The 14,131-nt window shown below is 37.7% G+C and overlaps 1 protein-coding gene across 1 annotated transcript; it reads left to right on the top strand.

Annotated features, from left to right (window-relative positions):
• Positions 1-370: 370 nt before the first annotated feature.
• Positions 371-902, top strand: LOC120237079 (UPF0711 protein C18orf21 homolog; the record flags this gene model as incomplete). The annotated part of the gene is made up of 1 exon (XM_039240231.1): positions 371-902. A coding segment is annotated over one exon (498 nt), but the record flags the coding sequence as incomplete, so codon positions are not given.
• Between the last annotated feature and the right edge of the window lie 13,229 nt (positions 903-14,131).

Raw genomic sequence — 14,131 nt, 5'->3', positions numbered from 1 at the left:
CTACAATAACTGGATCCTCCACTGCTCTCTCTCTCTCTTTTTTTTCAGTTTGAGATTTGGTTTGTATAGTTTTTCTCTTTTCTACTTCCCTGGGCAATAGGAAGGCTGTCATCAACCACTCTTTGAATTCTCCAAATGTCTTGATAACCAAGACAATTTGATGTGTGCTTGAAAACAGAGTGAAGAATATTATGATCAAACTCCTAAAAAGGTCACTTTTGAATGCAATATGTGAAATTAAATAAAATAATTTTGTGCCAACTAAGATACTTAATTTTTCTCTTTGTGATTCCGACTATATTCTGGAATTTTGTGTTATCAGATAAAGTAAAGGATAAGTAAAGATTATTTAAATTAACAACGTTTAATAATTAATAACTCTCGAGTGCGCCTCAAACCCAAATCCAAACTGACACCCAAAATACAGAAACTTCTTAACCAAGAGGCAAGAAATTGTACACTCAGTTTTAAAGAAGCAAAAATTGTGAAAAAATACAAAGACTCCAAAAGTATATTGTTGATTACTTGTAAAACATGCAACAGAACAGTTAAACATCATGGTAAAAGCAGAAGCTTTTTATCTTCACTGAAGAGCAGTCCTACCACTCCTATGACTAAACTCGGCCTGAAGACACCAGAGAGGAGGACTCCAAGTTCTACAAACCTAAATCATATGTGTGGTTCCAAAGGCAAGAGCCCAGCCTTTGTATTCAGGACACCGACATCTGGACAGTCAACACCCACTTGCTCCTCAAAGAGCACGAGCAAAACTAAGAAACACTTATCTAAATTAAAAATGTTGCTTAGTCAGAGTGAATCCCAAAAGAATTCAAAAGTAGACTTCAGAAATTTCTTATTGTCTTTGTAAAGGATAGGTTGTGAAAATAAATGTTTAATGCTGCTCTGAAAAAAAAAAAATTATTTAAATTAACAACGTTTGACTTTATTGATAGGTATGTTTTTTTCTTCTAGGTTCTACATTTACTTTCTCTCCCAGAGAAACTCTCGAGTTTCTTCATTTAGGAAGGCCTACCTGCTGAATGCACCTATTGGATTAATGTATGTTACTATTAGAAAGAAAGACAAAAGAAATACAAAGAGAAAGATAGAAATATTTACCACAAGCTTTCCTTAGTCTATTCTTATTTATTCTTGAATAAATGTTATTCAAAATCTAAGATGATAAGAGCTTATTGAACTTTGTTCAGTGAACTTTGTTTTTGCATAATAATACAAAAATGAGCCCCCCAAATCCTTTACTACTATCAGTACTGTTGTCAAAACTGTTCTATAATAATAGCAAGTTTTTAGGGGAAAACTTATTCCCAGCAGTGGGCTAGTATTTTCCACAGGAAACAGTGGTTCAGGACTCATACTAATTTTGTCCATGGGAATTTAAAACAAGACACATTTTCGTGGTTTAGGTTACACATAGTCATTTTGGGAGCCAAAAACACTACTTTAATATCCCCCAAAGAACTGTGATTTAAAAGTATCTTTTTTCTCAGGGCTGATATAGTTGTGAAAAAAGTAACACTTTTTTTAAAGAAGTGAAAATTCTAACTTAAATGAACACCAACACACTGAGTTCCCTTAGAATTGTTCTAAAGGGAAATATTCTATTCTAATTAATCTTTTATGTAAATTATTTTACTATGGCTCTCTGGTTCAGCCGAGTATTTATGTAATTTTGGAATAATAAATAAATATCTATGATAAATGAGAGTTGTTATACATTATTTTCTTAAGAAGCTGAATGTCTTTAAGCAGTACATTTAAAAAATGTAGGTTTCTAAAACAATTCCAAGCTTTTATGTTTTTGGAATCCTGTCCATAATTTTCTTGACAGTTATAATAAAAATATCATTAATATTTCACTTTAATGATACAGTGCTCTGGAATAAAATTATAATAGAACAAAATTCCATCTGAAGAGCTGTTCTGCACCCCATAATCATGCTAAATGAATTCATCATGATTAGTTTTATGAGCCTCAGACATGAAATTAGAGTTTGGGCCATGCTAGAAAAGGAAAGCATTTTTTTCTTTAAAAATATTATTTATTAATTTCTGCTATCGTTATTACCTCTAGGCTCATTTCAGAAAATTTGGAATTGTTATTTCAGTGATGGCGTTAACATGTTTTTAGTTTCTTCTCAGGGAAGGTATTAGATAAGGAGGTTTGGGAACTAATCTTGTAAGTAATTTATAATTAATCTGGTAAGTAATTTATAAGCAATCTTGCAAATAAGTAGTTTCTTTTTAAAAATATCTATTTATTTATTTTTGAGAGAGAGAGGAGCAGGGGAGGGGTAGAGAAAAAGGGGAGACAGAGGATCCCATGCAGGCTCTGTACTGCCCTAATGCAGGGCTTGAACCCACAAACTGTGAGATCATGACCTGAGCCCAAACCAAGAGCTGGATGTTTAACTGAGCCACACAGAAGCCCCTATAAACAAGTAATTTCTAAGAATCTTCTGTCACTTGCTGTTCTAATAAAACTACTAATTTCAGATGGATCTTATCTCAATCTTAATACTATTTCCCTATTATGCTTCAGTTCTCTTAATCCCTTCTATTGTAGCACATATTAGGAAAGTCAGAATAAAAGGATCCGTTTCACAGAGAACTTCAAGGACAATTAGCAGGTCTGGAACTTTTTGCATGTATCCAAGGCAATGATCTGGCTCAGTGGAGACCAACAATTACCACCCACTCCCTCCTTATCCAACAGACAGATAATTTTCTTGATAATTCCACAAGCTGAGGAGAAAGGTAAGACTACATTGGTAGCAGCGGCAGAAGGAATAGAAATACAGATAAATCAAAAGAAGACTGTTGACAGTATCATGATAAAATCTTGCCATGCATATACCTTTGAAAGTTGCCTAATTTTCACACCCATCTGCTGGCCTTAGTAGAAAAGAGATTGTGTGTATGTATGTATGTATGTATGTATGTACGTATGTATGTATGTATGTATGTACGTATGTATGTATGTATGTATGTATATATGTATTTGTTGTTTTGAATCACTTTATGCTATATTGGCTTTTAACCCCATTAAGTCTGAATTTATTTACAGAGTGTATAAAATATATTAAAAGTTTCCACAATCTCTACATTGACTTAAAAACATTAACTGAGTGCCTACTGTTGCAAGGCATAGTGCTAACTGCGTGGAGTAAGGAGTCAAACACATATTTGGGTGCTTACAGGACAGGCCCTATTCTAAGTAGAACTTCCTAAAGATACTTCCCTATGAGGCAGTGTGATTATTAGCATCGAACGCCAAGCCACAGCATACCTGACATGGCACTAAGAAACTGCTTAGGTACAGCTCACACACTCTTATGCGCTAAACAACTACCTAGACTGCAGCAGAAGTCAAGGAAAGATGCAATCCTTGCTGTTAAGGATCCCACATATCTGAACCAAGTGGGAAACATGCTTTGCTCAGTGATGTGAGAACCGTGAATACTGTCTCGGGGTTAAAACCTCTGCCTTTGTGATCTTATAGCACCTGCGCTGCACCTACCCTGTCTGCATTTCCCACTCAACTGTCAGCTCCTTGAGGGCAGGGGTTATATCTTGTGCACTACTATGCCTCTAGTGCCTGCAAAAGGAATACATATTTCAGTGTTTATCTGGAGTTGGAGACCTGGCATCAGATCACTTTTCCTAGTTGAGTAGGCATGCTACCGAATTTCCTGTTTTATTTTCTCTCTCTAAAATGAGGTAATGCAAATCTGCCTCAGGGGTTTGTAGTGAGCAGTAAACAAGGTACGTAAAATGCTTGTCACATATGCAATGTTCAATAAAAATTTACATGTATAAAAATTTGTATGTATATATGTATATAACAAATACTTATTTACTGAATATTACACAATACTATTTTTTTTTTTTTTGGTTATGGTCTCTAGAGATAAGTATGGGTAAGATAATGGCATTTTCTTTCTCCTTTCTTTGTGTCTACCCTAGAGGCTGGAGTGGTCTTCAATAATAATTAAATTCTCTTAAATTCAAAACCGTAACTTTGGTGACCTTTTCACACATATGAAGAGGTAATGACCTGGCAGTAGTCACTGTGCATTGCAGAGACATTATAAGAGCAGAGGAAAAGCCAGGCTGCCTATCCTTCTGCCCTCTTCCATCACTCTGCACATTATCATCATTCCCTTAACAATATACAGCCTTTTCTCTATTTTCTCACTCTACTGTCCCAGTCTTAGGAGGATGTGGCCCTTGGCAGAGCCACGTTTCCTGCGTCACCATAGGTGGTTTGCCTTCTCTGTCACACACGGGTTCTTGGGAGATCACAGCCCTAAAAACAATAGCCACTCCTTACTGAGACCATGCGGCAGGTCCTATGATAAGCAACTTGAAATGCAGTATCTCATTTAATCCTTACTATATTTATTAATTACTAGTCTTACTGTGTTTTAAAGATGAAGGAAACTAAGCTGCAGAGCTTGTTCAAGGTTAAAAAGCTGCTAAGTGATGGAGCTTCTATTGTTCCTAAGTCTGCCATGTGCACCATCATCATTAATGCTGAACTTGAGGACATTATCTTCCTTCTATCAGTGTTTAGAGGATGGAAAATGGGTCAATTGAAAGATGCATTTTGAAGACATAGATAGGAAGCATAATGAAACCTTTATAAAGCATTCAAGATGTTTGCTTCTGCTCATGCAAATCAATATACAAAAGGAAGAATCAGAAACTTCAAGAATAAATAATTAACTAAAAATGATTTTAAGTGTTCTTTCAACTCTCAAAGAAGCTTCTCCTTTCAACTCCAAGTGAAGCCATTCCGAATATTTATAGACAACCTGACCTTAAATAACCTCATCAATATGCTCAGAAAAAAGGGAAGATCTTTATATATCTTTTAAAAATGGGAGTTGAATTTAATTAAAAAAAGAGGATATCTGAAAAGTTATGGCAAGGAGAATAATTTCTGGAATAAAGCATTATACATTTTGTCAAATATATGACCATTATCATATCATACTGCTTATTTTTTAATAATTTAATTTCAAAACAGGTTTACATTTATAGAATCATTGTAAAGCTAGTACAGAGAGTTCCTATATACCTGTGTCTAGTTCTATTAACATCTTGTAGTAGCATATTACATGTGTCCTAATGAACCAATACTGATAATTATTATTAACTAGAGTCCATCTTTTATTCACATTTCCTCAATTTTTCCTTAAGGTCACTTTTATGTTCCAGAATCCCGTCCAGGATACCACAATACATTTAGTTGTCATGACTCATTAGGATCCTCTTGGTTGAGAGCAGTTTCCAAGATTTTTCTCATTTTTAATGATAGTGACAATTTTGAAGATTACTGGTCAGGAATTTTGTAAAATGTTCCTCAACTGGAATTTTTCTGATGTTTTCTTTTCTTTCCCCATTTTTTAAAAAAAAAATTAATGTTTTAATTTATTTCTGAGAGAGAGACCGCGTGAGCAGGGGAGACACAGAATCTGAAGCAGGCTCCAGGCTCTGAGCTAGCTGTTAAGCATAGAGCCCGATGCAGGGCTCAAACCCACAAACTGTGAGATCTTAATGTGAGCTGAAGTCAGATGCTTAACTGACTGAGCCACCCAGGTGCCCCTTCATTTTTTTTTTTTTTTTAAGAGAGGGAGAGGGCAGAGAGATGTGTGTGTGTGTGTGTGTGTGTGTGTGTGTGTGTGTATGTAAGAGAGAGACAGAGAGAGAGAGAGAGAGAAGTAGAGCTCACCCAGGGCTTGTGTTTTTACTGGAAGTGGGGCTCGTGCTCACCCAACGTGGGACTCGAACTTACAAACCGTGAGATTATGACCTGAGCTGAAGTCAGATGCTTAACGACAGAGCCACCCAGGTGAACTCTGATGGTTTTTTTTCTTATGTTTAGTTGGAGATATCATTTTGAAGTATGTCAACATAAACTAGTCAGTAGTAATAAGATCTGTAGTATTTAAAAGTCTTAAACTATCCAGGAAATGGAATGGGTTATTGGTTGCAGAGAAAAGGATTTAACCTTCTAAGAAACTTGTTCTTCAAAGCTCTCAGGTTAATGGAATGGACTGAGAAGGGTGGCTATTTAAAATGCTGGATGGGGCGCCTGGGTGGCTTAGTCGGTTAAGCATCCGACTTTCGCTTAGGTCATGATCTCACGGTTCGTGGGTTCGAGCCCCGTGTCGGGCTCTGTGCTGACTGCCAGCTCAGAGCCTGGAGCCTGTTTCAGTCTGTGACTCCCTCTCTCTCTGACCCTCCCCTGCTCACGCTGTCTCTCTCTCTCTCCTAGAAATAAATTAAAAAAAAACATTAAAAAAATTAAAAAATAAAATAAAATAAAATAAAATGCTGGTACTCCTAGGTAGGTCACAGGGGGAGAGGGAATTCCCTCTCTCAGGTATATGTGAGCATATACCTGGGATACTCACAGATAAATAGGGCTGTATAAAGAGACGACCTGGGGCTGAAAAATACATAGTAACTAGAGTATCCAGACAGTGAGCAGAGACTTGTGGTCAGGGATAGCACTGGGATTTCATAGTGATTTCTGAATCAGGGTTTCCAACAAAATGGGGATATTCCTCTGCAGAATCTAGCCCTCTGAGAGGGAGGTCAGAGGCCAAAGCTTTTTCTTGCTATCATCTGGAGTTTGCAACAAGACTTCCATCCTGGTAGAAGAAGCAACTGTAATCAGGAAATCAAGACAGAGCCCTTGTTATGGGATCTATACAAACGTGATAGGAATTAGGAATGAACTTGAAATTCCACAGGCACAAGGGTACAAAGAGGAAAAGCCAGACTCTCTTTTGAAGGGCAGCCGGGCACATGACACACTCCACCCACCCTTAATATCCTGCCAGGTCAAGTCAAGTTAGGTGGTAACCTGGGTAGAGGAGACCTGCCAGTTTCTGGTCTTGAGTACCTTCAGATGTTCTGGGTAAGGATGATAATGTTCAATTTATAAAGAGTTATCTGTAGGATTGCTCTGGGGACTTAAGGGGATGATCTACCCTTTGCCTGTATAGTCTTGTTTTCTCTGTCTTTTTTGAAGAGGTAGATTTGATTTGGTAAATGAGAAACTTTTACTTTTTCTCTAAATATCAATGGGCCTCTACCATTTGTAGTCCAGATTCCTTATCAAGGTCTGGGGAAGTTTTGGATGGAGGCTAATGTAGTTTTCAGCTCGCCCACTAGTCACTCACCAACTTGTACCCAGTAAATTAGCCATTGCTTAGAATTCGTACCCTCTTTAGTTCCCCATACTTTCCTCTTAGTTTTTTTTTTTTTTTTGCCTTTGCAACATTGTATTTCTGCTCCCTAATATGTAAGGATTCCTTTCTCCTCTTCCTAATTTCATTGATGTCCCTACTTACAATTTTTCTCCATGCAGTCTATTTCCTCACAGCAGGCAGTGCAAACTTTTTAAAAATAGATACCATATCGCACCCTTCATTTGAACTCATGGTCAACTTCCCACTACACTTAGAATAAAAGCCAAGCTTTTCCATCACCATCAGGGCCGCCTCTATTACCACTGAACTCCCATCCCTCCAAACTTGTCTACAACCCCAACTATGTGTCCCCAGGCTCCAGCCGCATCTGCCTGACTTCAGTACCTGGAACACACCAGGACTGATCTGGCTTTATGGTCTTTTGTACTTCTCTCAGTCTGGAACATTCTTCCCCCCTACTGTTTTAAGCCTCAGTTCTTTCATGCTATTCATTTGTTAGGCAACAGTCACATGTTCAGAGAACCCTGCCTGGCTACTCTCTGCCATGTTGTTCACTTCTTGTTATGTATTTTTCATGGCCCCCATCACTCTCCGGAAAAGCTGTATATGTGGAGCTTAACCATTCAGGGTTAGGCTCAGACTCTTGTTGGCTGGGCTGAGTGATCTGGGGGGAGTGATATAACTTGGCTATGCCTAATTTACTTCTCGGTGGTTCTAAAGAAGAGATTCCTTAAGACATGCAAGGGGTCTGTACCAACAAAGCATCAAGCTATCAGGAGCTGAGCTGAAGAGAGCTGAGTTGCCAGGTGTTTAGGTGGTTGGTTAAGAAAGCCAAAATGAAAGTCACAATAAAAACTTTAATCACTAAATTGTGATTGTATAAGCAAGAGACTAAAAATGGCAGTTCCCCTCTGTTCCGTTTCCTCACACAGAGCAGTGTCAGAAGGAGTAAGGGGAGAAGGGTGGGAGAGGGTCATCTCACTGTGGTGAGAGCAGAGAGGAGGAAAGCGAAGTACTGAAGACTGAGTCAGTGAAGAAAAGTGTCTTCTAGGTCCCCAAAGAAGGTGAGATTGTAAGTGTGTCAACTAAGGAGGACATGAATGGAGGCTCCTGGACTACAAATGCAGATATACAGTCTGAATTCTTGACTGCTCTGCAAGACAGTGTCTCTGTACCAAGCCTGATGTCCAGGGGGTGGCTTTCTGCTGTGGAACCTGTGGGCAATTGTCTATAGCTGGACCTGAAAGACTGCACATAGGATTTTGGCCTGGAGCGGGACTGTTCAGCCATTTAGACGTCACTTCTGCTTATTCTAAGTTTCATTGTTTCTTGATTATCTCACACAACCACTCTTTTTTTTTTTTTTTTTAACGTTTTATTTATTTCTGAGAGAGAGAGAGAAAGAGAGCATGAGCAGGGGAGGGTGAGAGAGAGAGGGAGACACAGAATCTAAAGCAGGCTCCAGGCTCTGAACTAGCTGTCAGCACAGAGCCCGATGTGGGGCTCAAACCCACAAACCGTGAGATTATGACCTGAGTCGAAGTCAGACGCTCAACTGACTGAGCCACCCAGGCGCCCCACACAACCACTCTTAATTCCATGAAAGCTGGAACTCTGTCTACAAGATTCATCCCTTTATCTGTGGGGTCTAATGCTAGCTAATATCTAATGCTGGTCCACCTAGAACTCAATCATTATTCATTGAAAACATGGATATACCTATGCATATTCATACAAAATATTTACTTCTTTAATGTCTTTAATGTAAAAAAATCTATAAAAATAAAATATACAAGGGGTGCCAGCTCACATCGGCTTCTGTGCTGACAGCTCAGAACCTAGAGCCTGCTTTGGATTCTGTGTCTCCCTCTCTCTCTACCCCTTCCCACTCATGTTTTGTCTGTCTCTCTCTCAAAAATAAATAAACATTAAAACATTTTTACAAAGTAAAATATATAAAAATTGAGCAGTAAGTACTCTTCCATTTCCCAACAGCTAAATTATATGATAAAATAACTAGTTATTGTGATCATGGTTGTTCACATGTTCTGTACTGAATATATCATGTAATATACATTTAATATATATTAAATATAAAATATAAAAGATGTATAATCCTTAATAATTAAGAGTTTTATTTACTGGCTGTCTTGAGGAATGGAATGAAGTTCTAATTTACCCTTTCATTCAGAAACCAAAGATTCTATTATTCTTGGTAAAGAAGAAATAAATATCTGGTTTGGTTTGTATCTGCAGTACAGAGTCCAAGACCTTCTGTTTTCATTCCTACATATTTGTCTCAGCTCCTGTACAATATGTGCTATAATAGATTTCAGCTCTGGTCAGACAGAATTTCTAAGTTTGGCTTTACTATTCATGACAATGAATGATATTGTAATATGGACATCCACTTTATGTGCAAAGGGAAAATTCTCACAGAGATTTGGTATAATAACTGAAGGCAGAAGAATACATTTTAATTTAAGAAGTAAATGAAAATTTGGAGATTATATTCTACTATGAACTTTGCCTCTTTTTTTTTTTTAATTTTCAACATTTATTTTTGAGAGATAGAGAGACAGAGTATGAGCAGGGGAGGGGCATAGAAAGAGGGAGACACAGAGTCCAAGGTGGGTTCTAGGCTCTGAGCTGTCAGCACAAAGCCTGATGCGGGGCTCAAACTCACACGTGACCTGAGCCACCCAGGTGCCCCCTTGCTTCTTTCTATTTATCTCTTTTCTTTTCCCTCATGTTACCTCTTTATAATTCATGTTTACAGTCTGCAATGCATTAGAATGACTACAGAAAATTACAAAGCCTGTACTAGATGCACCAGAGGTCATAAACTCATTTTAGTTCTAAATAATTAAAAGATCATGGAACTATTGACTAACTGGCATTTATTTCAGAATCAGCTAATCAAAGAGATTTTGATTACAGAAAACATATGAGAAATAATGCCATTTAAATGTCCATAACCAGCTGCAAAACATTTTTGAGCTCTTGAAGAATACTTGCTATTTTTCTTGAAACTTTCTCAAATGTTTTTAATTCTGCATATTTTTTTCTCAAAATTTAAAGCCATAGAAAGGGCTACATTATATCTAAAAAGAAAAAGATTCTAGTCACATTTGTCATAGTTACAAAATTGTGAAAAATGAGGTTTATTTTTTGAAGTACACTGGATATACATATATACTATGCAGAAGGTTATTTGTCAGATATTTTTCTAGCTTTTGTTTAAATTATTTTGAACTAAATTTAAAAGTCTTCCAGTATTATATAAGAAATAAAGAATGGATTTCATGACATTCCAAATGACCTATTTTTGTGTTCTCACTGGAAAAACCTAGAAGCAATAAATTAAGGATAGCAATTGACTGACTGAGAACTACAGAACTGGTAACTTTGGGATAAATACTAAGAAATAAAAATATGAGCTTACTGACATCTCTGTTTTTATTCATTTATTTTAATCACAGCTTATAATCACTGAGGCAAAACAGCCAGTCTTTCTTGAAATATAGTCTGTGATAAATGAAAGGTAAGTATATATTATGACGTGTGTGTGGGTGTGGGTGGGTGGGCATATGGGTCTAAAGAGAACAAAGTCAAGGACTCACATTTACTGTTCACTTACTATGTTCTGATCATTTGCTTTCATCTTCATAAAAATGCTAATTTTTAAAGTGTGGTCTATAATTTTGTTGAGAGATTGAAGGAGTAGGGTTTTCAAAAGTTATTGATCAGCATCTTAAAATTTTATGTTTCCATATTGATATTAAAATTAATACGAGCATATTCTATAATATGTATGTATCTGTCTCATATTCAAACACATTACATTTATGATCCCAAGGCGAGTATTTGCTTTATTTTGACAGTCCTAGGTTAATGAGTAAAGAACTGAGGTCAACTTACAACGCAGATGATATATTTGCAGTAACTGAAGGCCAAATCATGTCAGACAACCATAAAGATAAGTTAGCTCCAGTTCAGAAAGAAAATTGTGGAACTGGTTCCTCGCATATGAAACAATACAGGGATGCTTCTCAGGAAAGAATGAAATAAATGTATGCCTAATATATAATATCAAGTCAATAGCAGTGATTGATATGAAGAAAGATGTGGCAGCATAAAGCAAAAAATAATTGTCTTATTTGTTTAGTATAGGGCAGTGAGAGGCTTCTTTGAGAAGTAGCATTTGTACAGAGCCCAGCAGGTTACAAGAATATCTGGGGAAAGAAATGTCGTGAGCAAAGGGAGAAGCAAATGCACAGCCCCTGAGGTGGGAGCATGCTTAGAGTGGTCAAGAAAACCCCACAGAAAGGTAAATGAGGGACAGCAGAGTAAGCAAGGGGGGAAGGGAGAAGATGATGGGAAGTTGTAAATCTGTGCCATGTACAGGCAGGCACCAGGCCTAGAGGCAGGTGGGTGCTGAGATCTAACTCATGTGCCACTAACTGAGCCATGTTTATTAACCAGGTCATGTTTCTTGGAGAGCAGTTAGGTCAGCCTGGAGAAAAGTAGGAACTTTTTTCCCCCTAACTGAAGTTTAGTTGACTTATAATGTTATATTAATTTCAGGTGTATGATAATGTGATTCAACAATTCTATACATTATGTGATGCTCTCGCTGCAATAAGTGTGGTAACTGTCACCATATGATATTATTAGAGTATTACTGACTATATTCCCTATGCTGTACTTTTCATCCCTGTGACTTATTTTTTTTAATTTTTTTAATGTTTTATTTATTTCTAGGTGAGAGAGAGAGACAGCGTGAGCAGGGGAGGGTCAGAGACAGAGAGAGGGAGTCACAGACTGAAACAGGCTCCAGGCTCTGAGCTGGCAGTCAGCACAGAGCCCGACGTGGGGCTCGAACCCACGAACCGCGAGNTGATTGCTATAGTGGGGCTGGAGGTGGTAATTCTATTATCGTTGGTTGGATAAGTGACTTTGTAACCTGAGAAGTTATAAAATGTAAGTATATAAATGATGGAGAAATAAATTTGGTATTTATTTATTTATTTATTTTAATGTTTTATTTATTTCTAGGAAAGAGAGAGAGAGACAGCGTGAGCAAGGGAAGGTCAGAGAGAGAGGGAGTCACAGACTCTGAAACAGGCTCCGGGCTCTGAGCTGGCAGTCAGCACAGAGCCCGACGTGGGGCTCGAACCCACGAACCGCGAGATCATGACCTAAGCGAAAGTCGGACGCTTAACCGACTAAGCCACCCAGGCACCCCATCCCTGTGACTTATTTATTTTATATTTGGAAGACTATATATCTTAATCCCCATCACCTATTTTGTGCATGCCCCCACACCCCTCCCCTCTGGCAACCACCAGTTTGTTCTCTGTATTTATGGGTCTCTTTCTGTTTTTATTTGTTCATCTGCTTTGTTTTTTAAGATCCCACATGTAAGTGAAATCATATGGCATTTGTCTTTCTTGGTCTGTTTTATTTCACTTAACATAATATCCTCTAAGTCCATCCATGAAACTTCTCCTTTGCACAGAGGTGTTTTCTGCTCCTAGGGCTGGGCTGCCCAATGGAGGCATCTTCTTCTAATTGGTCTGCCAAGGGGGAGGATGCTCTTTTCAAATCACACAAAGGTGCCACAGAGACTTAGGCCTGTAGGGTAGGAGGATAGCCTTAAAGAAACTTGGAAATGGCAGAATTTGTACATGTTTACTATAGAATTCAATGCAGCTACAAGAGTGTCCAAACTAAGTAGGGAAAACCAGACAGAACTAGAATGAGTTGGTCTTGTGCAAGCTGGAATTATTCTGGGCAAGTGAATCCATCTCTCTCTGGCAGCATTTTCTTATCTATACAATGGGATATTAATACAAACTTCACAAGGAGTGATATTTTACAAAGTGCTTCACCCAATGCTTTGTCCACAGCAAGAGCTTCATGAATGTGAGTTATCCTTGTTATAGTCATCAAGACATTAGACTTCCTGGGGAAATATAATGGCTGAAATGGACCAAAATCATAATGATGAGATTAGGTAGATAATTTTCAACAAATATTTATTCAGAGACTTCTCAGAGCCAGGCGTTGTTTTAGGTTCTAAGGATATAATAATAAGCTCAACATGAGAAGTTTCTACCCTCTCAGACCTTTCATTTTACAATGAAGAGAAAGATGATGAAGAGAACAAACCTCTGCTATGGGCTGGGTAGTGAATACTCTTATGAAGAAAAATAAAGCAGGTGAAGCAATAAAGAGTGATGGTGGGCACAGATGGGGAACAACTATGTTATCTAGGATTCTCAAGCAAATAGTATGCATAGAAATGCCATTTACAAAGAGCTCTGGATTTAGGGAGTGTTCTAGGCATTTTAACAGCAGATGCAAAAACTGAGGTGTATTTAGAAAGACTAGGAGTGCTACTTGGCTGGGACCTTTTGAGTCCTGTTATGAAAGGAAGCAAGCTTATGCAGGGGTTACGGAGAGGGCAGGGGGCTAGTCAGTTCAGAGATGCAGTATGATGATTTTTAACTTCTAACAATCTACTAGAAATCTAGGATGTTAATCACATTATTGATTAGTCTGTTGCTGATTTTACTGTTGACTTTGCTTCTAACAGTTTTCTTTCTAATCAACCATTATATGGTGGGTTTCAACCCCCATAGCATTTGACCCTGGCAGGACGGATTAAATATTCACACATCACATTGCTACCTTATGAAATCATCTCTCTTTTTGAATTTAGAAGAGAATTCAGCAAACAGAAATGTGAGTTTTTACTTGCATGTGTCCAAAAGCTCCTGAGAATAGGAATTTATTAAGCTCCAGGTAAATATGACACCATCAACATATGCACATTTTAAAATTTAATTCCTAGAATTAAAAGTAAACTCTGCAAAACTTTT

This window comes from Hyaena hyaena, unplaced genomic scaffold, assembly GCF_003009895.1.
Source record: "Hyaena hyaena isolate Hyena2069 unplaced genomic scaffold, ASM300989v1 scaffold_170, whole genome shotgun sequence".
In the NCBI taxonomy this organism is placed as follows: domain Eukaryota; kingdom Metazoa; phylum Chordata; class Mammalia; order Carnivora; family Hyaenidae; genus Hyaena; species Hyaena hyaena.
Note: the sequence above shows the minus strand (reverse complement) of the source record. Positions and strands in the feature narration are given on the sequence as shown.